The following is a 22,683-nucleotide window of genomic DNA, read 5'->3' as shown; positions in this document are numbered from 1 at the left end:
GTTACTGGGACATTAAAATTGCACGTATAGAGTTGCCAGTGAAATTAAAAAGCTTTTGGGAATTTTACTTCCACTATCAGCTATTGCAGAGTTCCGAGAGTTCTGTGAGCGATATGGGCCTACAATATAATGCCTCTGCTTGAATATATCTTATTTCTCAAGGTAGTTGACTGTGTCATTGAAAAAAGTACTGGGATTGTACGCTTTTTTTAAAGTACACCAAGTAGTCTCCTTTAAGTAGTTTCAGTTCTCCGCTTCAACTACTGGAAACTTAATGCGGGAGTGTGGGAGAGGATATCAGCTGATGGATGATAAACACCGCTCTTCGCCGACCGCGTTCCGGTATCACTGCACCAGCAAAAACTTACCATTAGGGAAGTGTGTGTCGCTTAGCAACCAATTTTCCCAGTCGGCTGAATGGAGCTTACTAGAGCTTTTCAGCAAACGAGAGACGTAAACGTACAGGACACGCGCGTCGTGTCTTATTACCTTTATTACAAGAATGTTTTTCAGTCGTGACTAATAAAAAGATGTTAGGAAAATCCAAACGGGGGGTTGGGGGGGGTGTTTTTGTGTCAACGCCTCGGCGAATTCAACAGCCGGCGTCGAGTTACGCAAGGCGACGTGGTGAATGCTCCCGACGTTACTGCGTAAAATCCAGCCTCCCCATATTTGCGCTCTCGTGTTTCGTTGGTGATGCACTATCCAGTGCCTTCCCCCCCACGAGGCATGTCTTTTCCACACTACACCACTCCTGCTTCGTCGCACCAATTTACCGCGCCGCCGACCCTTCCCAGCTGAACAGGTTTGCCCGGCCCACCGCAGCCGCTTGGCAGCTGTGCCCCCAGCTCCTGAAGGCAGTCCCCGTCATGACCTCCTCCTCCTCCTGTGATTTTGCCGAAATTCGCTAAATGGGATTCGTGGCTGGCCCGGGGTTTCCACAGCAACTGGCCATCCGATTCCATTATTTTTCTAATGAGGACAGCCATACGGATCTAACACGGTTCCTCGCTGCGCGTCTCTGATTTTTGGGCTAAATCTCAAGACGCGTCAAAGGTAAGTTAATTAGAGCTCGTAGCAGTTTAGTGCGATAATGCAGATTTATTTCGGCATTCAATGTCGGCGTTTCTTTTTTTTTTCTTTTAAAAAAAATTTGTGCTGCGCATTTTTCTCTTACGGATGTTTCACACAGGGATTGATAAGCTACCCCCCTCTTCACTGACTTGTATTTTCATTGTTGCACAGGCCATTCACTCGCACATTTGGCCAGTGCCACTCAGTCTGTGCCAGGGCTAGGTTGTTGACGATTTACTACGCCCCGCAAAATGCAAAGCGTTTGTGCAAATTTCTCATTTTTGTCTTGGCGATCATCACGAAGACTCGGGAAGACGCAGCAAATCGGCTGCGCACAGAAAATAAAGCCAACAATCCATCGAAATTCAAAATGGAGCTGTAACAGCACCTGTTTTGGTTCATCAGGCCGCATATGCGCTGTATGTGAGCCAAATCCTACGACACTCACTGGAGCATTGTCCCTTTTTCATTATTATTATTTTTGTCCCGGTTCCCATTCACAAATCCCTGTTTACGAGCCTTGAGGGCATCTGTTTGGCAAACACGAACAGTGAACGTTTTTGATTTCATTTTACGATTCTTGCTAATAGCAAAGACATTATCATTTTTGACAGCTGCTGATCCTGTAGGCAGCTACTACCCCACCCCGTGTTTCTTTGAAAGCAGCTTTGCTGACAACAACTGGCGTTTAATCCCGTGGAAATAGTTTTAATTATGTGGTTAATCTATTTAGAGTTGGTTTGGGGGCTCTGGACGAGCTCCAGCTTATTTCCTTACGGCGGGGGATTCAGGTTTTTGCCTTGAATCATGGGAATGCTCAGTATTGGATGTTATCACTGGATGAAGATGCAAGCATTATGTTAGCAAATCATGGAAGAACATTTGAATACCTTGTTGAATTGCCCAGGTCATTCTTACAAGTACATTACAAGCAAGAAGAGTGCAGGAAGTGGGTGAAAATGCATCATAATCCCCTCATGTGGCTGTGAAAGATTGATATTCGATATAGGCCTGCAAAAAGATTTTTTTAATGATGTCTACTTTTTTACAAGTTGCAACAACCCTAGATATCGTCTTAATACCATTTGATTTGTCCAGTCAACAGTCCAAAACCTCAATTTACTCTCATAACAAAGAAAACCAGAAATAAATGACAGAAGTGAAAGCTTCTTTAATGTTCACTTGTTCATTAAAACTGATTAACTGACTGCCAGTTAACAATCAGACAGGCTGTTGTGAAACAGTATGTGTGTAACATGACTTTTTCAGGAGAACGGATTCAAAAAGCAGACCCCGACTTCATTTTAAAATCCTGTAAATAATAAAAATAGGCTGTGTGTAAATGACCTAGAATGACACAGCGTCATTAATAAGATATATAAATTTGTAGACTGAATGACTGATGTCCTGTAAAATTAATCAGGCTGCAGCAGCTGTTCCTTGTAGTCCGGATCGCTCGCTGCCAGAGCCACCGGTTAAAGATGGGCGGAAGTGGGTTTTATCAGCTGAGTGCCACAGTGCCCCTCTCCTCTCCACTTATCTTCCTCCACTGCTTTCTTTCCTCGCCTTTGCTGAGTGTGTTGGCTTCTAAGAAAGAGGGAAGATGAATTGAGACAGCTAGACAGAGACTTTCACTTTCCAAAGTCTGTGGGATGTAATCATAAAAAGAAATGGGAGGAAAAAACGCAGAAAATCTGATTTGGGGAGTTACAGGACTAAAATTGGAGAAGGCTCGATAGTTATGCGACTGCATTGTCTTTTCAACTATCCTGCTCGCTCTCTCTTTTTCTCTCTCTGACCCTTGCTATATATAGATGATCTGTATGTTACGCATGTATCTGTGGACTGCGTTGTTTCGTGTCATCATGCAACATCTATATGGGAATAAGACAGCGACACTAATGTGCACATTTCCTCTCGTTTTGATCTTGAGGAACCATCATTACTATGCCCCCGCCACCCCCACCCCCACCACCCCTCGCCTCCCCTCCTCTCCCCTCCCAAGGGCAAACCGTAATTTTCCCATTCAGCTGAAACATTGGCTGGAGCTCTCTTTCCTCTCTGCAGCACAGTGGCAACTGTTACCGTCTGTTGTGACTCAGTGAGGTTTGTCGTGGCCAAATGTGCTTATGTGCCTGACCAGAAATGTGCAGCTTGTGAGCTCAGCCTTAGATGAAGGATTACGAAGGTTAATATGGAACTCCAAACGTTTTTTGGTTGTTTTTTTTGGCAACCTATGCAAAATAAGAATGACAAAAATGAGAATGTTTGCACTAAAACATTCTCCTCAACTGTAAGTAGTGCTTTTAAGCAGTCATTTTGTCAGAAATTCTTAGGATGGGTCCTTTGCATTATGGCTAATTATGCTATTTAACATTTCGGGACTTGATTGTGTCTATTGAAGAGATAGTTAAAGGGACCAAAGTAAAGATGCTGTACACCAGAGAATATTGTCATTGGATGATCAAAGATTTAATGGTTATGTTAATATTTCAGTTTAAGTTGATGTAAAAGACAACGTCTGCAGTTTTTATTCTGTGCAAGAATGCATGAAGATTACCTGAAGCTCATCTACAGCTTCTGCATCATTATTCTGGTGAAGTTTCTTCCACAGTCTTTTTCGGACTAAATTTTGTCATTGTTTTCTCAAACAATGGTTCCTTGTTGAGATGCGGGCAAAGGACGGTAAAAAACGGGGGGGAAAGTGGGCTACAATGATTGTAGAGGCTGCATTAATCAGGGATTCAGCTTGAAAACAATTGCAGAAAAACAGCGCAGAAGTCTGCTTTGTTGAGTGTGTGTAGATTAAGATATCAGTGAGACAATGAATTACAATGCAGAATTTCAGTAGGACTAATAGATTAAGGAGTTTAAAGGTTTAACAGATGGATGCTACCTGGAGACAAACAAAAGTAGTGTGTGTTCTCATTAAAAGCGAATCCACAGCAGCAATGTCAATGGCAATCTACCCCAACAGCGGTGAGGAAGCAAAGCCACAACATAGTTGACTGCAGCAAATGTCAGCTCTGTAGGGACGAGGTTGAAGTTGGGATTTCACCAAACTCAGTTGGGGAAAACAGATGTTTTTCCCATACAAAATTATCGAAGAGCCCAACACATTCACTGATAAAGGCCAGCTTTGACCTGCTGTGCACATGAGGAAATGTCAGGTATGACTGGCATTGTGTATAACTGTGGACTTTGACCCCCTCGTCACTTACACTGGAATCGGTATGAACAGGGTGCAGTATAAAGTCTTTCAGTACGCACAGAATCATTTGGTAGTCTTTCAAGACGGGTATGAAAATGATAAAAAGTCAGATTGGGGCACATGTAAATTAGAACAGATATTGGCCTGATGTGATGCAGTTGCAGAGCATGAAAGGTGTTAGGACTTGTCTACTTTATATCCTGCATTCCTTTTAGGCAGCTGGCTATTATTCCTTTACTTTTTTCTGCTTTCTCCACAGCTTTTGCTCCCTGTTGATGAGCAGAAAGTTTAGATTCATAGGGCATCAAATCCTTAGAATCACTCTCCATACAAGGCAAATCAAGAACCGGTTCATTCAGTTTAACTTTATTTATATAGTCTCCATTGAGAACAACACGTATCTCAGTGGACTTTACAATGAGAGCTAAAGAGGTTACCGGTATATATGGGCTATATATAATATAGAGAAATCCAGAGCTTACTTTACAGCATGTCTTTACTCTGTCTATCTCTTGACATTTAAACCACATATTATGTAACAAATGTGGAACCTTTTTTTTTTTTTTTTTTTTTTTTTTTTTTTAAATGCTGAAAGAGGGCCACAAAAATCCCAGCTGCTTACTTCAGCTTTAAGAAGTTTGCAAATTTGAGAAGACAATTTAATGCCAGAAGCCAACTTGGAAAAGTTAATAATTAAAGAAAAGTATTTTTAATATTATTATTATGATTATTTAGTGCAAAGCAACATGAGTTTCTGTTTGAAAGAGATTCTGTTTTGCCTTCTTGCTAGATTGACCGCTTTTCTTCTGATTCGGTCATGACCGATAACCCACAGATGAGGTTTGCACATCTTCACTTCTTTGCCAGTCTTCTGCAGCCTGACATGAACTTGTCTAAAAATGTAATTAACACCAGTTGTGATGGGGCCAGAGGCATAAGGAGAGGTACACCACAGACAGATCACCAATCTGTTGCAGGGTTAACAGAAAGACCGGAAACCATTCATACTCACACCTAGATTCATCAGTTAATCAAACTCCATGCATGTCTCCATAGAGAACTCACATGGGAACAGGAAGAACATGCAGAGTCCACACAGAAAGGCCCAGGATCTTCTTTCTGTTGACAGTGTCAACACTGTCAGACACCAAAACCGCAGAAACCAAGATTCATGACAAAAGCATTCACAATATCATGCTGCACTTCCATCTTCCTGTACTGGCAAGCTTAATGCGAGGCTTAAAGCTCAGTCAGATAATGACTGAATTATATCAGAATAATGGAGGGTATGCCTGTGGTAGTTATTTATTTATTTTTAATTTTTTTTTAATTGTTTTTGTTGTTCATCTCGTCAAAGAGAAAAACTGAGGTATGAACTGAATGTTTGGTCCAAAAGTAGAGGTATATAGAGTAAACCTTGATAACTGTTACACTCCTGTCTGTGAAGTAGGTCACGTCAACTGATCCACTACAAGATATTATCTTCCATGAGACAAAGTGCAATATGTAATGGTCTGTAATTGTATCTGGCTTCCTCATAAAGCTAACACTGGAGTCAGTAATCTGCTAGTGTAGCATCAGCCATTTCCTTGTTTTTCCATTGATTTGCAAGTTGGAAAATGGTCCAAGAAATTTTCAGTCTGTGCATCTCTAGTCCTGGAAAACCATGAAAATGGAGCTCCCCTGCTCCATCTTCCTCCCCGATCTCTCTCCTCTATTCCCTCCTCCCACCCTGCCCTCCTGCTGCTCAGGTGCCTGTTCTTGTTGCAGTCGAGGTGTGTAGTGCAGTCTGCTTCTCGCATTCCTCTGTACTGCTGCTTCATCTAAAACTCCCAACTCAACTTCACCCCATCTCTCACATATTTTCCAGATTTTACTTTTTCTTTTCTTTTGCAAGACTCTACAACGTCTAATTCCATTGTCACCAATCCATAGTCTTTCATTTTATACCCCTGTACTGATGTAGTCACATGTTACCACTTGATATTAGGCCGTTGCAACACCATATTAGGAAAAGGCACAAGGCTCTGCTACAGAGCTACTTCTGTTGTTTACACAAACATGCCGGCTTTGAGGCTTCCGAAGGCGCTGTGGTTTGTGCGCTGCTCTGCGAAGTACTAAACTAAGTGCTGGACACTGCAGCTCACATGAGACCTGTGTGTGAGAATCATTACTTCTCCTCATCAGTCTGAGATTGATCCTAATGATTAGGATGTCTTCCAAATCCATTTGAGACTATCAAAGCCAGAATGAGCGAATCAGAGTTGGATTGAACTCCTCTGCCAAGTGCTTACCCTGCTGAATTTACCACCAGGGAGATATCTGTGCAGTCTCCAAATTCACTGTGGTCCATATACTAATAAAGTTGAAGTGGTGAAATGTAAATTTGGCATGTGTGACACACATGGGTACATGTCATATGGCATTACTGATTTTCTTTGGATTAAAATGTTTTTCCACTGTGGAATCAGCCATAGACCACAATAACTGGGATTCATCAAAATGATAAAAATAAGACTGCATTAACGGTTTTGAAAGGTCACAGTAATTAGATTTTAGACCTGACATTGATCAACATTATTGTGGATACACCATCAACTTACATCAACGCTAGTATCATAGTATCACTTTGTAACTCTGTGCTTTGAAAAGTGCTTCACAGTATTAATAACAGTCACACACTGAAGGTGAGTATACATGCTCAGACATTCATTCCAACATAAACATATACAGACGGAATTGAAAACAACTGTCAAAAATAAAGCGGGCAAGATTAATGGCATTTGTTTAAAAGAAATTACAGAATCAGCTGACCTGATTGACCGAAGAAGGCTGTCCCACACTTTGGGTGCAACAACCTTAAAAACACAGTCACCTCTGGTTTTAAAATCAGCGTGAGGGACAAGAAAAACAGGATAACATCCTGTCTCAAAGGTGTACTATGATAGACGGCAGAGTGGATCCATGCTTTCGAGATGATGACAAATTCTGACCCTACCAGCCGAATGTCAGGGCAGAAATGGAGGCTCATCAGACCATTTTTGGAATTTTGGTGAGCCTGTGCGAATTGTAGCCTCAGCTTCCTGCTCTTAATTGAAAGGAGGTGCTCGCAGTGTGGTCTTCTGCTGCTATAGCCCATCTGCTTCAAGATTTGACGTCTTGTGCATTCAGAGAGGTTCTTCCAAATATCTTTGTAACGAGTCATTATTTGAGTTACTGTTGCCTACCAATTAGCTCAAAGCAGCCGGGCCATTATCCACTGACATTTGACATAAACAAAGCACTTTCACCCAGAGAATTTCCACTCACTGCATAGTTTCTCTCTTTCAGACTATTAACCATACTGTGCCATACCAACCGCAGAGATGGCTGTATGAGAAAATCTCAGTAGATTAGCAGTTTCTGAAATACTCAGATCAGTCCATGTGACACAAACAACCATGCTATTTCCCATTTTGATGATCAGTTTGAACACGTTGTCTTGACCATGCCTACATGGCTAAATGCATAATGAGTTGCTAGCATGTGACCGGCTGATATGTGCATTGATGAACAGGTGTACATAACAAAATGGCTGGTATGTTATGAAGTTTTCATAAATTTCCAGTCACGCAGATGTAAACAAAAACTGCAGTCTGACTAGGGGCAGCTGTGACTAAAGAGGCAGAGCGGGTCATTCATCAGTTGGGAAGTTGATGGCTCAATCCTCTAGGGAATCCCCTAGTAGCATATCGAAGTAACAGAGGGCAAAATGAAAAGTTTCCCCGTGGGTGTCTATAAAAATGCTTAGGCATAGAATAAAAATTGTGAAAGGGTGAATGAGGTGTGTAGAAAGCATTACTTGCCATTTGTGTCACATTTTAAAGGATGACATTTTGAGATTTTTGACTCATTATTGAATTATTTTGCATTTTCCAACCAAAATATGTTTAACCAAAGTAGGACCAAATGTAAAGTTAATTGGATGCTTTAATCAATATTTTTTTTTTAAAGAACTGATACTTTTAAGGCAGTTTTAAGTAATTCTGCAGTTGCTGATACAGATTTTGATTCCTTCACTTCTCTTGTACCTTGACTGACTGTACTATGGATCTTTTGCACAAGTGCCTCAACTATTACCTGCAAGGACTGTGATTAGTGGTAAGGGCCCACTTTACATGTATCTTATCTTTACCTTTTTTTTTCTTTTTTTTACGTTGAGGAGGATGTTGATCATTAGCAGCGGTCAGTGCAACTGGCCATAATGTTGATTGCTAATGTCTAAACTACCTCTTTAAATTGAGTGGTTTGTTGACACAATTTCCACTTCCCTGTCCATCTTTGTCTGAAGCCCTATGAGCTTGTCTCGGTATGACTCAGTGTTGCACCATGGGATACATTAACCCCTCCATTGCACCAAATTACATCCTGGCAGGGGCTGAAGCGAAGCTTGCACGACTGCGCTCGTGTTTGAAATCGCTCGTGTACGTTCACACACGCATGGTAGCTTACACGCCAACACAGCTTCACAGTGGGAGCCTTGGATGTCTTTGAGGATTCCCGTACCTGTGTAATTAAGTTATATTCACACATCACACTTAAAACACCCACTAAGCCTCAGCTGTCCGCGTTGCAGTATACAACAACCACCTACGCGTTCTTTTTACAGCCGCTGCCGGTTCCTTCCTCTTTCCCTGTTAATAACACTCTCTGTCCTGTCTGTCAGACTAACACAAGTGTGTTGGAAACATTCATAAGGATACACGGGTTGCTGGAAAAAGGATGTGAGACACAACTGTGTTTGGGTGTTAGTGTGCGACTGAGCTTAGTTTCCCAGAGACCAAGGAACAGCTGCTAATGCACAGAAACGCACACGCACGCACTCTGTCTCAGTTCCAAAGGAACAAGACTGTTTCATGTGTGTGTGACTGTCTCTGTTTCAGCTGGCTTGAAATAGTCGGTCTCGCAGTGAGTCACGCCGCTATGCCTGGAGGGGAGGATTGGTCTTGGTGTGTGAACAAGGCACTCTAACTTTCTGTGGGTGCACTTGACTGTCTGAGCATGTTTGTCTTTGTCTGCACTCGGGATGAAGGCGCACTCTTGACTTGTTGCATTTATCGGGCTGTAATAGATGTATTCGACATGAGGATGTGAAGGAGAAGCAGCAGTATAATTACCTGTTGGAGATGAAACTGTTTGTCCTTGTCAACTCAGCAGCATTAACACACGGCTTCAGTACGGCCCACAGCTCCTTTGTTTGAAGCTTTGTTTTCCACTTAAATGCTTATTGATTCAAAACGGATTGAATCAGACAGGAACGACCTTGAATCTATGCGTGTTTTTATGTGCCCTCTTCTTGGAGTATTTGCATGCTAAACGGTTTTAACTGAACCTGGAGCAGCTCCAAGGATACTCGACAGCAGACCGGGAGAGCTAAAATGAATGCGATGCTAGCAGCAAGAGGAGTTTTTGTTTTAGGAGAGTGAGTGGCTAGAAACTGAAATGGGGTCACTTCCTTTTCCTGAGTGAACTTCATTTTTCTTTTAATTGTCATCTTTAAAATGTACATTTGTACAGTCACACTGAAATGGTCAGATTTAGTAAACAATTAAGAAAATGAACACTGTATAAAAAAATAACACTATTAAATGTCTACTTAAATGGCATTAATAATTAAGGGTTTTTTTCATGGTGGCTTGCATTAGGATGCTTGTGGGTCAAACTGCATTTAAATATTAATAAGAATATCCTCATTCATATGCCTGCCTCTGAGTCACATTATGCTGCTAGGACCGGCAGATATGACGGCAGAGATGTTGGATGATTGAAAATGCAAAAAAAATACTAAATAAACACTTACTTAATTGGGATTAGGTAGTTTGTTTGTTTTTTTATAGCAGTGTACATGGTGTACAGTATACAGTGATGGCATGTATTTGACTTTTATTGATTAACAGAAGCAGTAGCAAAGCCACTTTGGACCTTAAAGTGCTGCTTACTCATCATTGGCTCTGGTCCCAGGTCTGCACATGGGGGCGGGCAAGAGCAAGCCCAAGGAGCCGGGCCAGCGCTCCATGAGCCTGGATGGTACCATAGGCACAGGCTCCGACAGCGGGCACTTCCACCACCTGGGACCCGCCCAGCAGACCCAAACACCCAACAGGAGCCCTGCCGTCGGAACAGGCAGGCGGGGGCATCAAGGGCAGCACCAGCACGCCCCAACAAATACTCCCGAGCTGGCTCTCTTCGGAGGAGTGGACCACACGGGAACTGTCACATCACCTCATAGAGGACCTCTTTCAGGTAGGAAAAACATTATGATAATGGGTTAGTTAGGGCAAAGTGGACAAGTTTATTCATATAGCGCCTCTTAACAACAAGCCATGAAAAGACAAGATTTTTAAAAGACCACATAAGAAATGTAGAAAGTCACCCTTTTTTGATTGTATAATAATATAAAACAGAGTAGAATTAGAAAGATGAATCTGGAAAGTGAAAAGTAAAACTACTGTGAAGCAGTAGTCCCAAATTTAACTAAAGTAAGTGCAGCAGGAAACAGAAACACATCGTACCCTGATATGAAAGAACTGAGTGGGAACAAACAGTAACCTCCTGTATAATTAGTGAGCTTTTAGAAGTGCTTTTAAAGGCCGATTTTGTTGTTTCTCTTGGTTCCAGTCTTTGTGCCAACACGAGCTAACTGCCTGTGTGAATGTGGTCGTGAAACAGATTCAATAAGTCTGACGAGAACTTTGATGTCTCTCTGCCAGCCTACGGACTTGCTTTCAGTTTGAGATCACAAAAGTCCCAAAGTGGATGGAAAAAAATGCAAAATCTGATTCATAATGAGTCACATTTACACAGAAAAATATTTAAAAGCGTCTTTTTTTCTCACTATCTAAGAGCCAGACTTAAAAACTTCTCTCGACTTTGAAGCGCCACATGTCACGCTGTCCATATTTTATTTACTGGATATATTTAAACTGTAATGTGCCTAAACTGGCCAGATGGCTGGGTTAATGTTGCTCCATCCAGAGAGCAAAGGCCTGCTGGTATATGAAGAACAGTTCTGCTGGTTGCAACCTACTGCTGCGCACCTAATGAGCCAATCAATGATCGGCTGAAGAATTCCCCAGTTTAGGTCTCGGGTTCATTAAATAAAGCTACATAGAACCCCATTAATATCATAGCTTTGTCCTTCAAGGGCAGTCAGGCAGATGCTGTCTGAATGTCAATATTTTTCATTAGGCCTCAGATACATTTTCAGAGCAGCAGTAGAATAACATCCAACCCTGAAAAGCTGAAAAATCACACACGTTATTCATTATATATCAACTTTGGGAATATTTTTATTATTCCACTGGTTTTTAACTGATGATTTTCTTCTTCTTCTTCAAATTTAATTGAAAAACTGACTGGTGACAGCCTGAGAGGGTTTGGGCTTGAGACAAAATGAGGGAATCTTTGCTAAATTAAATGCAGAGCAGCGGTGTGCTCTTAAATTTACCTTGTTTTCAGATCCCTGGGAAACCAAATTGTACCTAAAAATAAAATAAATTTCCCAGCCCTGTTAAACCAGTATCATTGATCTTAAGTGGAAATACCCTTTTGTGTGCTAAATGTCTTTATTTCAGTGTCTGTATTGTTCCCCAAATGAATGTTTCTGTTTCTCCGTGGTCTCTTTCAGGAGGTGTCACTACATTTGTGGCTTTGTATGATTATGAGTCACGAACAGCATCTGATCTGACCTTTAGGAAAGGGGACCGGCTGCAGATTGTCAACAACACGTAAGAATCAAGAGTCATCCCACTCTAACTCTAGTAGTGATGCCACACAGTCACAGAGATGTGAATGAACAGATTTCTTGGTGCACACATGATCTGTGACGCGCACATATGTGTACATGAATGAACAGGCAGTGATAGTCAGAGCTGGTAACTGTGGATCCTTCCCATCTGTTTACTAAAAGTGAGCAGAACAGCTCTGTGCTAATGCATTCTGTTCCTCATGGGCAACTGTGAACATCATAATCTTTTAAGAGACTTCAGAGGGAGCATTTTGTACCGAGATATGAAACAGGACAAAACAAAACAGAGGTTTAAGTGAAATTACTTTTTTTTTTTTGTTGTTGTTGTTTTGTAATTTTTGCGGGGTTTTTCAAGCTGCTGTTTCTAAGCTAAACATCTGGAACATAATTCTCTTGCAGGTGTTTACAATCAGAACAATAGTGTTTTGTTTTGTTTTCCTATGAGCTCTTTCTATAACTTCCTGCTATAAGTCTGCTCTGCTGGTATTTATTGAGAGCCTGGCACTACATAATTGGGCTGAAAGTAGAATAAATACATAATGAAGTATTACAAAGCAGTACTTAGTAGTTAGATGGGTTTAGCCAGACTGTATTTCTTAGACCTAAAGTGGACATTTATAGAAGATAAATGAAATATTTCCATACTCTCCTATAGTATTAGAATCCCACATTGAAATGGAAAATCAAAGTTAAAACAGCCCCACTGTGTAATCCCACAGCTTATGCAGCTCCTCTGCTATCTGTCTGTGCCGTGCTGCGTGCCTTGCTGTGTCTCCTTGCCGCATTTTGATGTGTCTGCTGTGTCTGTTATCTCTCCCTCTCTCTTTCTTTCTCATGCTTCATGGTTTCTCCTAGGAAAAAGTACAGCTTCAGGTCAGTAATATTTAATGCAATAAAAAAAACAAAAAAACCTCATGCAACCTTTTCTTCACCGTCCCTTCGATCCTTGCATTTGCTTCATCGTGAAGTGGTAAATAAAGACAGACTAATTCTATATCTCCTGTGTAAAACATATTGCATGTTTCTACATAGAGCTAAAGTTGAATCTAAGATGGGACTACAAGTGGAATAAAGGGTTGCCTGCATTTATTTTCCATCTTACCAATTCTTTTTCTTAACTCCATCCTATCAACTTTGCCGGATGAGGTTTTTTAAGTTTCACTTTTGCAGTGTAAATGGCACTATGGTTTTCAGTCAAATGATGTGGAAGTTTCACTGGATGGATCATATCAGAGGGCACAGTTTCAAAGTTACTGGAATATTTCAGGGATAAATCCAGTAATGTTCAGTTTTTTCTCATTGGCAAAAAGTTCAAAACCATTGACAAATGAATGCACGGTCTTTCCTACAAAACTGAAGCTCAAACTGGTCCCCAACACATGTGCAGTTTCCCTCAGTTTACATCATTAAATCAAATTCTTTACCCTCTTATATTCTTGGGTCTTTGAGCAAAAGACAAGGTAGAAGCATTGTTCCTCATCAATGAAATATGGTGCTGATTTTGAATAAACTTGAAATATCTTGTAATTGCCTTGTTCAGTGTTTTTGTTCATGGTTGACTCTCACTCTCTTCATCTCTCCGTCTCTCTCTTTCCCTCACAGAGAAGGGGATTGGTGGCTCGCTCGCTCCCTGACAACTGGAGAGAGCGGTTATATCCCCAGCAACTATGTGGCTCCATCCGACTCCATCCAAGCAGAAGAGTACATTATCCACTCTTTGTTCTCCTCATGCGGTTTACCCTGCAGTTTATTTACATCTAAAGCTGGTTTTCAGTTCAGAGCCTGCATGTAGTTGTGCTCTGCACGCATTTTAATGATCCATGCATGATAAGGCCATGTTTACAAATAAAGAGTACTGACAATACTGTTCATACATATAATCCCAACGTAGCTCTGCATTCCTGCTCCAGCTGCTCAGTAGTAGCTCGTCACTGATCTCGCTCTCTGTGGCCCAACTTGGCAGGTGGTATTTTGGGAAGATCACTCGACGTGACTCGGAGAGGCTCCTTCTCAACCCTCAGAACAGACGAGGAACTTTCTTGGTGAGGGAGAGCGAGACTACTAAAGGTGAGAGAGCAGACATTTGCATCACTTCAGAGACTACAGTCATTATCATGAACCATTATCAAGAACAATTAGCTCTTCTGCCTGTCTGCAGTGGAGTAATGATGCATTAAATCAGCCTGAGTGCTTTTTTTTTTTTTTCTCACATTAGAACTATCTAGCAGCAGTGTTCGACCTGCACAAAGTGCCATTTCTTTATTTGACCAACAGGCCTTTGGCAGGTGTATTTTTGTTTTTTCAGGCTGATGATTTACTGTGCTAAGTGCCTTCCTTTTACTTTATATCTTATACTTTATAACTTATACTTTATATCTTATACTTTTACTACGGTTATTATATTACTATGCTGCTTCTTGTTTTATTGCTGCTGGCCTCTGTGAGCTACCAAACAAATTTCGTTGTATAACTACAATGACAAAGTTCTTCTTTATCTTTATCTTTACCTTTATGACATGTGCAAACAGTGGATCAACATGATTATTATAAAATGTATTCTTTGAACTGTGTTTAGGCCTCCCAAGTATGAATAAATAAAAATTATATCATACATACACTATGAGATTTGACATTTTGACAGCAAGGATTCGAAGACATTAAAGAGATTTCCACTGAAAACTATATTTTTATGCTAAAGTGGTTTTATTGTTTAAGTAAAATGCAGATGCTCTCTTTTTTTCAGCTTTTTAATTGCTTTAATTTGTTTTCATTTTGGTGCGGGGCAGTGTATTGAACATCCTAAGGTTTTGGACTGCTAATGAGACAGTGCAAGCATAATAAATACATGGGCTCATTTTCTGCCCCCTTTAAACATTTCACACACTAAGCAATTAGTTGAGGTGGCAAAAACTGCTGATAAGTTGATAATGAAAACAAGAATTAGTAATGAAATTGTGAAATGATCAGTTTTTCAGTTGTTTCCTTACACGCCATGATTATCTAGTAAAACTGTCTCTATAAAACATGTTTAATAAAAACCCAAGATTTTTTTAATTTTCACACATTATGAATGTGTGAGGTGGAAAAAAAAGAATGAAGCGATGACACTTTTTCTGCCTCTCTGGAGGCTTACACAGAGTAGCAGATGTGCTTTGAAATAAGTAGATCTTCAGGGACTCAATTTGAAAGAGGTAGAACCTGCTAATTAAGTCATTTGTTAACTTTCACACTGGCCTGCGGCGCTGTGTCTTTGTTCTCTGGGCTTATGGTAGAGTTTTGCATCTTTCGCTGAAAGTCTGCACTCAGATCTGGTCCCTGTGACGTAAGCTGACTCTTTAGGGGGCTGTTTTGGAGGAAGTAAGGGGAAAAGATTGGAATGGGTTGGGCTTGTGAATGGATAGGGGTGAATCACTCTGCCAGAACTAGGTCATCTTAGAAGGGTGCTGGATTTTCCCCCGGCTATAGGTCTATGTTCTCCCACCACACACACACACACACACACACACACACACACACACACACACACACACACACACACACACACACACACACACACACACTGAGAAGAGAGGAGAACTGTGAACACTTGTAGGAAAAAGGGGAGGATTTGGGAGAATAGAAGGAGCTGTTGGCAGAAGATGCCATGGCCTATGGGTGTGTTCTGTATAAGATATCAAATGTGAGGCTCGCAGTGAGACAGGGATGAGCATGAGCATGCCTCTTGCATGTTGAAAAAGATGAATCTTATCATTCAGGGTTCAGGCTACAAGCATTCACATTGTGACCCTGTTAAAGAAACATTTCCCCTGAGCTCTTGACAGGTTTTTGTCTCTCTCATCTCACATACCTAAGAAGAAATGGTGTGAAGTGGCTAAATGCTGTAGTAGTTGTATTCATACATAATGTGAAGGCTCTTTAGCTTTCAGAAATATGAATAAAGGATAATTCAGTTTTACATGTTTGGTTTTAAATATGGAAGTGAAGGTACTTGAGTAGTACTATAGTAGTGATAATGATTTGGTACATTTGCTTGATACACTTGGGGAAGTCTCTTTCCAGCACTAGAGTTTCTTTCTAATGAGAGAAAAGGTCAGTCAGTGAAACTCCAGATCGAACACAATTGATTTTTCATTTTCTTTCATGTCTCGCTGTAAAGCTTAGGTTTCCCAAGTGAGTTCAGTCCTTTTTAAATCGTATCAAGTTTGAGTCCTGTCATATTTCTAAGATATTTGTATTTTGTTTGTTTTTACCTAATCGGCTATTTTGTCATTATTATTCTTGGGAAATGTAGTTTTGTGAAAAACTGTTGGACAAAACAAAGTTAATGAAACTTTCTGTAGTGGTGGGCAGTGGATAAGGGCATAAAGGCTTAGTTATCTGGCCATTAATCCAACCAGCAGGGTCTTAAATAGCCAAAGCACAGCTGCTAGGAAACTCCAGAGAGCAGCTGCCAGACAGGCCAGGAGCAATGTGGTTTTATTGTTCTAACCTGTCTCTGTCTGTTTTTGTCTTGCTCACAGGGGCGTATTGCCTGTCAGTGCTGGATTATGATAACACCAAAGGCGCTAATGTTAAACATTACAAAATCAGGAAACTGGATAGCGGAGGTTTCTACATCACTTCACGCACCCAGTTCACCAGCCTACAGCAGCTAGTCTTCCACTATCGCAGTAAGTACTCGGACGCATGTAGTCACCAAAAGTTAGGAAATGTCAACTGCACTGATGGTAACTCTTAACCTTTCCTCATTCAGAGCACTCTGATGGACTTTGCCACGCTCTAACAGATGTTTGTCCAGTGACCAAACCTCAGACGCAGGGACTGGCTAGGGATGCCTGGGAGATCCCCAGAGAGTCTCTCCGCCTCGACGTCAAACTGGGACAGGGCTGCTTTGGAGAAGTCTGGATGGGTAAGAATCCCTAACATACCTTAGCAGATGGGTTAAACTTTCATGATGCAACATGAGCATCATTCACTCTTTCTTGTTAAAACTAGGAAACCCTTTTATATTTGGAGAGTAGGTGGACTAAGAGGAGTTACGACAGCAGTTTACTGAAGAAGCAATGTCTTTCTGTCTGGCTTCTGACAGGTACGTGGAACGGTACAACACGAGTAGCCATTAAGACTCTAAAGCCCGGCACCATGTCTCCAGAGGCCTTCCTTCAAGAAGCACAGGTCATGAAGAAGCTGCGGCACGAAAAGCTGGTCCAGCTGTACGCCGTTGTGTCTGAGGAGCCCATTTATATCGTAACGGAGTATATGAGCCAAGGTAGCGCATGACAGCAGGTTGTGTAAAGAAATGGTTCTCAAACCTGCCTCTTTACTAATTCTTGTTCAAAAAAGTGGGGAAGGGATGTTTACATTTGACATATTATCAGCTTAGGTTTTTGTAAATAAAATAATATTGGGTTTGTGCTCACAGGCAGCTTACTGGACTTTCTTAAAGGGGAAGCAGGAAAGCTGCTTCGTCTGCCTCAGCTGGTAGATATGGCTGCTCAGGTAAAACTACAAAAGATTCAGCGTGCTTAAGTGCATCATCTAACCACCAAGAATTCGATACTAAAAGGTGTACTATATGGAAATTTAAATTTCCCGTCCTCTCTCCTTCCAGATTGCAGCAGGCATGGCCTACGTGGAGAGGATGAACTATGTCCACAGAGACCTGCGTGCTGCAAACATCCTGGTAGGAGACAGCCTCGTGTGCAAGGTGGCTGACTTTGGTCTGGCAAGACTCATTGAGGACAATGAGTACACTGCAAGACAGGGTAAGTCTCCTCTTCCTACAAAAAATATTTACTCTCAAATCACCTACAGAGAGAAGTTCAAATTTGGTTACAGAAGAAAAAGTGACTTATAAGAATAAGATGTCCTAAAGTGTTTAGTTTAGTCTATAACATGCCACACTGAGTTTCATAATGTTTTCTTAGGAGCCAAGTTCCCAATCAAATGGACAGCACCGGAGGCAGCTCTGTATGGTCGTTTCACCATTAAGTCAGACGTCTGGTCCTTTGGTGTGCTGCTCACAGAGCTGGCAACTAAAGGCAGAGTTCCCTATCCAGGTAAAAGCGCCACCTGACAGGATAAACCCACATAATATGTTCAGTTTCTTATTCAAATAAGAAGAATATATCGTGTTGTGTGATTTAAAATAATTCGATTTTTGATAAACATCTTGCACTGTGAGACAGAATTGACCAATCCTAGCTGATACCTTTCTACACATCCAATGGGCAAATCACATAAGTTGGACGATGTAAGGTGCTTTAGCATACCCACAATTGCTGCACATCTGCAGATCTTCTCCTTTTCTTGCTACATCTGACTTGATCAGCTGTTGTCATTGATATCTGCTCTGCTCACTGATCAGGATGTTTCTGCTGCCATCCCAGGCTGCCATCCCACCCTTGCAGGCTGGGAAGGTTCTAGATCAGAGCCATACCACCAAAAGAATTTCTGTCCAAAAATCTAACTTACGTTTTTCTCGACAGGTATGGTTAACCGAGAAGTGCTTGACCAAGTGGAGCGTGGCTACAGGATGCCTTGTCCAGCAGAGTGCCCAAGCTCCTTGCATGAGCTCATGCTTACCTGCTGGAGGAAGGATCCAGAAGAGAGGCCTACATTTGAGTACCTGCAGGGCTTCCTAGAGGACTACTTCACCTCCACAGAACCCCAGTATCAGCCTGGGGAGAACCTATAGAACCGTATATCGAATTGAACCTGGGGAGGAGGGAAAGGGCCTCAGCACAGAATGATCTGCACTAACCGACCTCAGAGGAGCTCCTGTTTAAGGATCTGAGCCTGTGAAACTCAGTTGTGAGGAACTTGAGATTCATCTGTGGAAGTAAAACTGAAATAGAAACCGGCAGAAGTCCCCTCATGTGCCATAACGGAACTTCTACAGAAGAACCTGAAGAACCTCCTTTCTGCAAGCACTCACTGTTTACTTAACTTCTCTTGCAGTAAAGAGGTTGAGCTGTAGAAGGCAAAATCCTGCTGGACTGACTGTGGCTCTGATTGAATCGATTGACTAAACTTGCGGGTAAATGTTTTGGAGAGATGCGACCGATGTGGGAGGAATCAAATCAGGATCTACAGAAAGGGCAAGAGGAGAAAAGAATAAACCTCCTGTCGAAGAGAGTAAGAGAGAAGGTCAAGGGAGGATATTTCAGTCAGGCATGAGCTGTTTAGTGAAACCTCCCTCTTTCGCTCTTTTGTTGCGTCTCTACACCATCGTCTGGTACCTTTTCCGCCCACAGAAGAGCACTGCCCCTGTGGCTCAGGTGCCAAAGGAAAGTCTGTCTCTCTTGAAATCCTTTATCTCATTTCTTCCCCTCTTCCTCTATTTCTGTCTGACTTTCAGCATTTCTCTCCAGTTTTCTCAAGTGCTGCTTCTTCAAAGTGTCTCCAAATAACTCAGCTCTGGAACTCAACTTTGCATCTTTATTTTTATGTTTGCTTGGACAGTACTTGTCCTGTGGTTCAAGGTTTTGTTTTTGTGGCAGACAAAAGTATCTGACAACACTTTATTTTGTGGATTTTTCTGTGACTTTCAATAGACAGGCTATTAAAATAGCCATAATGGTAGTGCCAGGGTAAATGTACTCAACAGGCAGGTTCTGTAACACTTAAATTAGGTAACTTAAATTAACAATTGAGGGCTCTCTCTTGTTTAATCATCACCCTGTCCTTTTCTAGCTGTATTTCTTGACATACATGATGAACAGCCTGCTGGAACCAACCTTGATTAAAAATGACTTTGATGCAGATAATGTCTGAATGCTTGTTTTGATTGACTTGATTTAACTGGAAAGTTGCATTGAAATAAGGACCGTCGCAGTGGCACTAAAGGCCACCTTCAGTGAATATCTCTGAACCATAAGTGAGGGGAAAAAGTTCCATCATTGATGTGAACTACTAAGAGGTTGATGATGCTACTACTGGTAAATATCCAAGTCAGGATGGGAAAAGCCTCTTTAGGTCTGTGCCAAACAAATCACATTTCTTTACTGCTGTCCATGTATATACTGTTTTATTATCAATGGGGCTTCCTTGGGTTTTTAGTTGTTTAACATACTATGATTTTTCTTAAATTAAAACTCCCCAGTAAACTCCATGCTAGCAAGTAAAGACAACAGATAAACTGCTCAACAAGACAGGTTTTCATTCACCTCACATGTGTCGTCCCTATGAAATATGCAACCAGGCAGCCCTAATGAAACTGTAAAACTCTGATCAGGTAACCCCAATAAAACTGTGTTTATGACTTAAATATAAGAGTTGATTTATGAAGCCAGTTAGCATGTTTTTTGTGCCGTTCTTCTCTTGACCATTTGCTGGGTTTGTATTTATGCTGTACTGTACATCAACATGTGTCTGTTTACTTCATGTTCAGGTCAGGCCCGGAGATCATATACAGACTTCTGAAAAATTGGTGCCATGAAACTATAATTTTTTTTTTTAAAAACATCTCAACCACTGCAGCCAGTTCTCACCGTCATATTGTACATACTGTAGCTGTACCATGTATGCCACTAAATGGCAGGGTTATGTTGGATGTCACACATTTCGCAGTGATTTGTTTCATTAGGTAGCCAATAGAACAGCAAGTGTAAAGTTGGAGGTTGTTGCCAACAGAAACAACAATGCCACTTATCAAACTAGGAGGCATACAGCAATAAAAGAGATGGTAGTCCACATCCATGAATATCATGAAAATATGATCCAGTGACAGTTAATGATAATGAGTAATATTCAGAAACCACAATAAAAGAGAAGTTGGGTTGTGATGTGATTGTTTGACATGATAAATGAGGTCAAAGATGTAAATAGTATCTTAAACAAATGACTGTGACTATCATGTAATTTGTTTTTGTATAGTTTCTTTCATTGCACCTCCATGCTGAGGTTTTTACAGTGACACGCCTGCTCCCAAAATATTAATAAGATGCTACTGTACATGGGGCTTAAGGAATGTTTCTTCTTTTTTATTTTTAGCCATGTTCTATTTGAAACCTCTGTTCCTGCAAAAGACAATTCAGAATTGGGCTTGAGATATGTATGTATATCTTTCCATGAACATATTAATAGTATGTTCCTCTTTTAGAAAGGGTAAATCCCAATTTGTTTTGACACACTGAACCGCCTGCAAGTCATTGGGACAATGTCAGTGGGCCCATGACAAGTATGAGTAATGCCAAGGTCTGATTGGATTTTCTGTGCTATATTTAATAAGTGTCTCAGTCTTTTTTTTTTTCTTTTTTTTTTATAAATCTATGCAGTTTCAGTCTGAAATTCCTGCAACTTTATGGCCATTTTGTTCTAAAAACAAACTATGATCATAAACAGAAGGTGTGAGCATTTTGTAAGGACTTTTGTCTTTCTTTCTTTTTTGTTCCAATGTAACAAGATTGAAATAGGTATTGTGCCACTTTATGTTGATCTTTAAATGTGCAATAAATTATATTTCAAATGTGTTTTGATAAGGGTATGTGCTGGTGTGTGTGCTATCTTAGGATTACAAAATTGTATGTCACACTACTTATTATGACTCATTAACTTCTTCATAAAGTTGTCAGTATGCGGCACCATGAGCATGTGATGATCATTGGTTCAGTGTGCTGCAGTTTCTGGAATATTTAGGCCAGTGAGCTTAGAGCTTTAGATTTTTCTATCTGATGGAAACCCTTTATTTTCAGATATATTCATTTGTGTTTTATCTCTAGGCTATTTTCAACGTACATAAACTGTATATAAAAGAAAGATGTAGTAGCCACTATAAAGAAACCTGATTTTGAATTCGGCAAAGTGCTAGAATCTTGGCATCGTTCACATTGGGGGTTTTGGAGCCGGAAGTGAACCTATTTAGGTGAGAGGTTGGAGTGCCAAGGGATCAGCTAAAGTTAACAAGCTGTATTCACAGGGTCTTTATCTTACAATATAAAGTTCCATAATGTGACTGCTCTTGTGATATTACACTATACCACTGACACAGATAAAATACTAGAATGTCAATGACCAAAAATAAAGCCCAAACTTCTTGGACCTTGAACCACACAGCAAGACATAATATTTGTCAGATAATTACATAAAAAATGCACCAAAGCCACAAAGAATTTTCTAGACTGCTCAGCAAATACTGCTCATTGACACCAACAGCAACTACTTGACACAGGACTACCATCACTGTCCTTCATGCATCTCCAGCCTGCTACAAAAGCAACCACTTAAAAACATAAAACAGACCAAGAAGCACATGGTGGAATAGCTGCCGTTATTTTAGGCTTCTGACATTTATGACAGACAGTATATTTTGACAGTGCTTGACATCTCTGTATTCTTATGTCGACTTCAGCACAAAATAATCCGTGAATGAATGAATGTGGGAAAATGCTTGTTTTTAAAAATATCTCTGTATTTTTGACTTTTTCAGATACCCAGTGGCCACACCCCTAATGCACCTCCAGCAGAGTTGCCATGGAGAGGGAAAGAATTCCCAGAGGCCAAGAGCATTTCTGTAACAGACTGTAAAGCTTACTAAAATGCTCTAAAAATGGACATTTTAATATGGGAGTCTATGGAGACTTAATCACTTTTGGAACCAGACTCAAGTGGC

General features: G+C 40.9%; 1 protein-coding gene across 3 annotated transcripts; it reads left to right on the top strand.

Annotated features, from left to right (window-relative positions):
• Positions 1–599: 599 nt before the first annotated feature.
• Positions 600–21,544, top strand: LOC100690332 (proto-oncogene tyrosine-protein kinase Src). Of its 3 annotated transcripts, none has more exons than XM_005460827.4 (13): positions 601–1,056; positions 10,286–10,567; positions 11,952–12,051; positions 12,927–12,944; positions 13,674–13,772; positions 14,035–14,138; positions 16,592–16,741; positions 16,825–16,980; positions 17,161–17,340; positions 17,494–17,570; positions 17,683–17,836; positions 17,999–18,130; positions 18,560–21,544. In XM_005460827.4, exons 2-13 carry the CDS (start codon positions 10,294–10,296, stop codon positions 18,766–18,768), a joined length of 1,653 nt encoding a protein of 550 aa, XP_005460884.1. In that variant the 5' UTR covers positions 601–1,056; positions 10,286–10,293; the 3' UTR covers positions 18,769–21,544. The 3 variants fall into 3 exon arrangements, with proteins under 3 accessions (XP_013120089.1, XP_005460884.1, XP_013120088.1); XM_013264634.3 differs by having other exon boundaries at positions 10,222–10,567; XM_013264635.3 differs by lacking the exon at positions 12,927–12,944 and having other exon boundaries at positions 600–1,056; positions 10,222–10,567.
• The last annotated feature ends 1,139 nt before the right edge of the window (positions 21,545–22,683 follow it).

The sequence above is a fragment of the Oreochromis niloticus genome, linkage group LG5 (assembly GCF_001858045.2).
Source record: "Oreochromis niloticus isolate F11D_XX linkage group LG5, O_niloticus_UMD_NMBU, whole genome shotgun sequence".
Taxonomy (NCBI): domain Eukaryota; kingdom Metazoa; phylum Chordata; class Actinopteri; order Cichliformes; family Cichlidae; genus Oreochromis; species Oreochromis niloticus.
The sequence above is the reverse complement of the archived record's forward strand: the minus strand, read 5'-3'. Positions and strand labels throughout refer to the sequence as shown.

Excerpts from the sequence above, each read along its gene's own strand:
- LOC100690332 (XM_005460827.4), top strand. The coding sequence starts at position 10,294 with ATGGGGGCGGGCAAGAGCAAGCCCAAGGAGCCGGGCCAGCGCTCCATG. Across the intron at positions 16,742-16,824 it reads GCTAGTCTTCCACTATCGCA|AGCACTCTGATGGACTTTGC; the intron begins GTAAGTACTCGG and ends TTCCTCATTCAG. Across the intron at positions 18,131-18,559 it reads AGGCAGAGTTCCCTATCCAG|GTATGGTTAACCGAGAAGTG; the intron begins GTAAAAGCGCCA and ends TTTTCTCGACAG.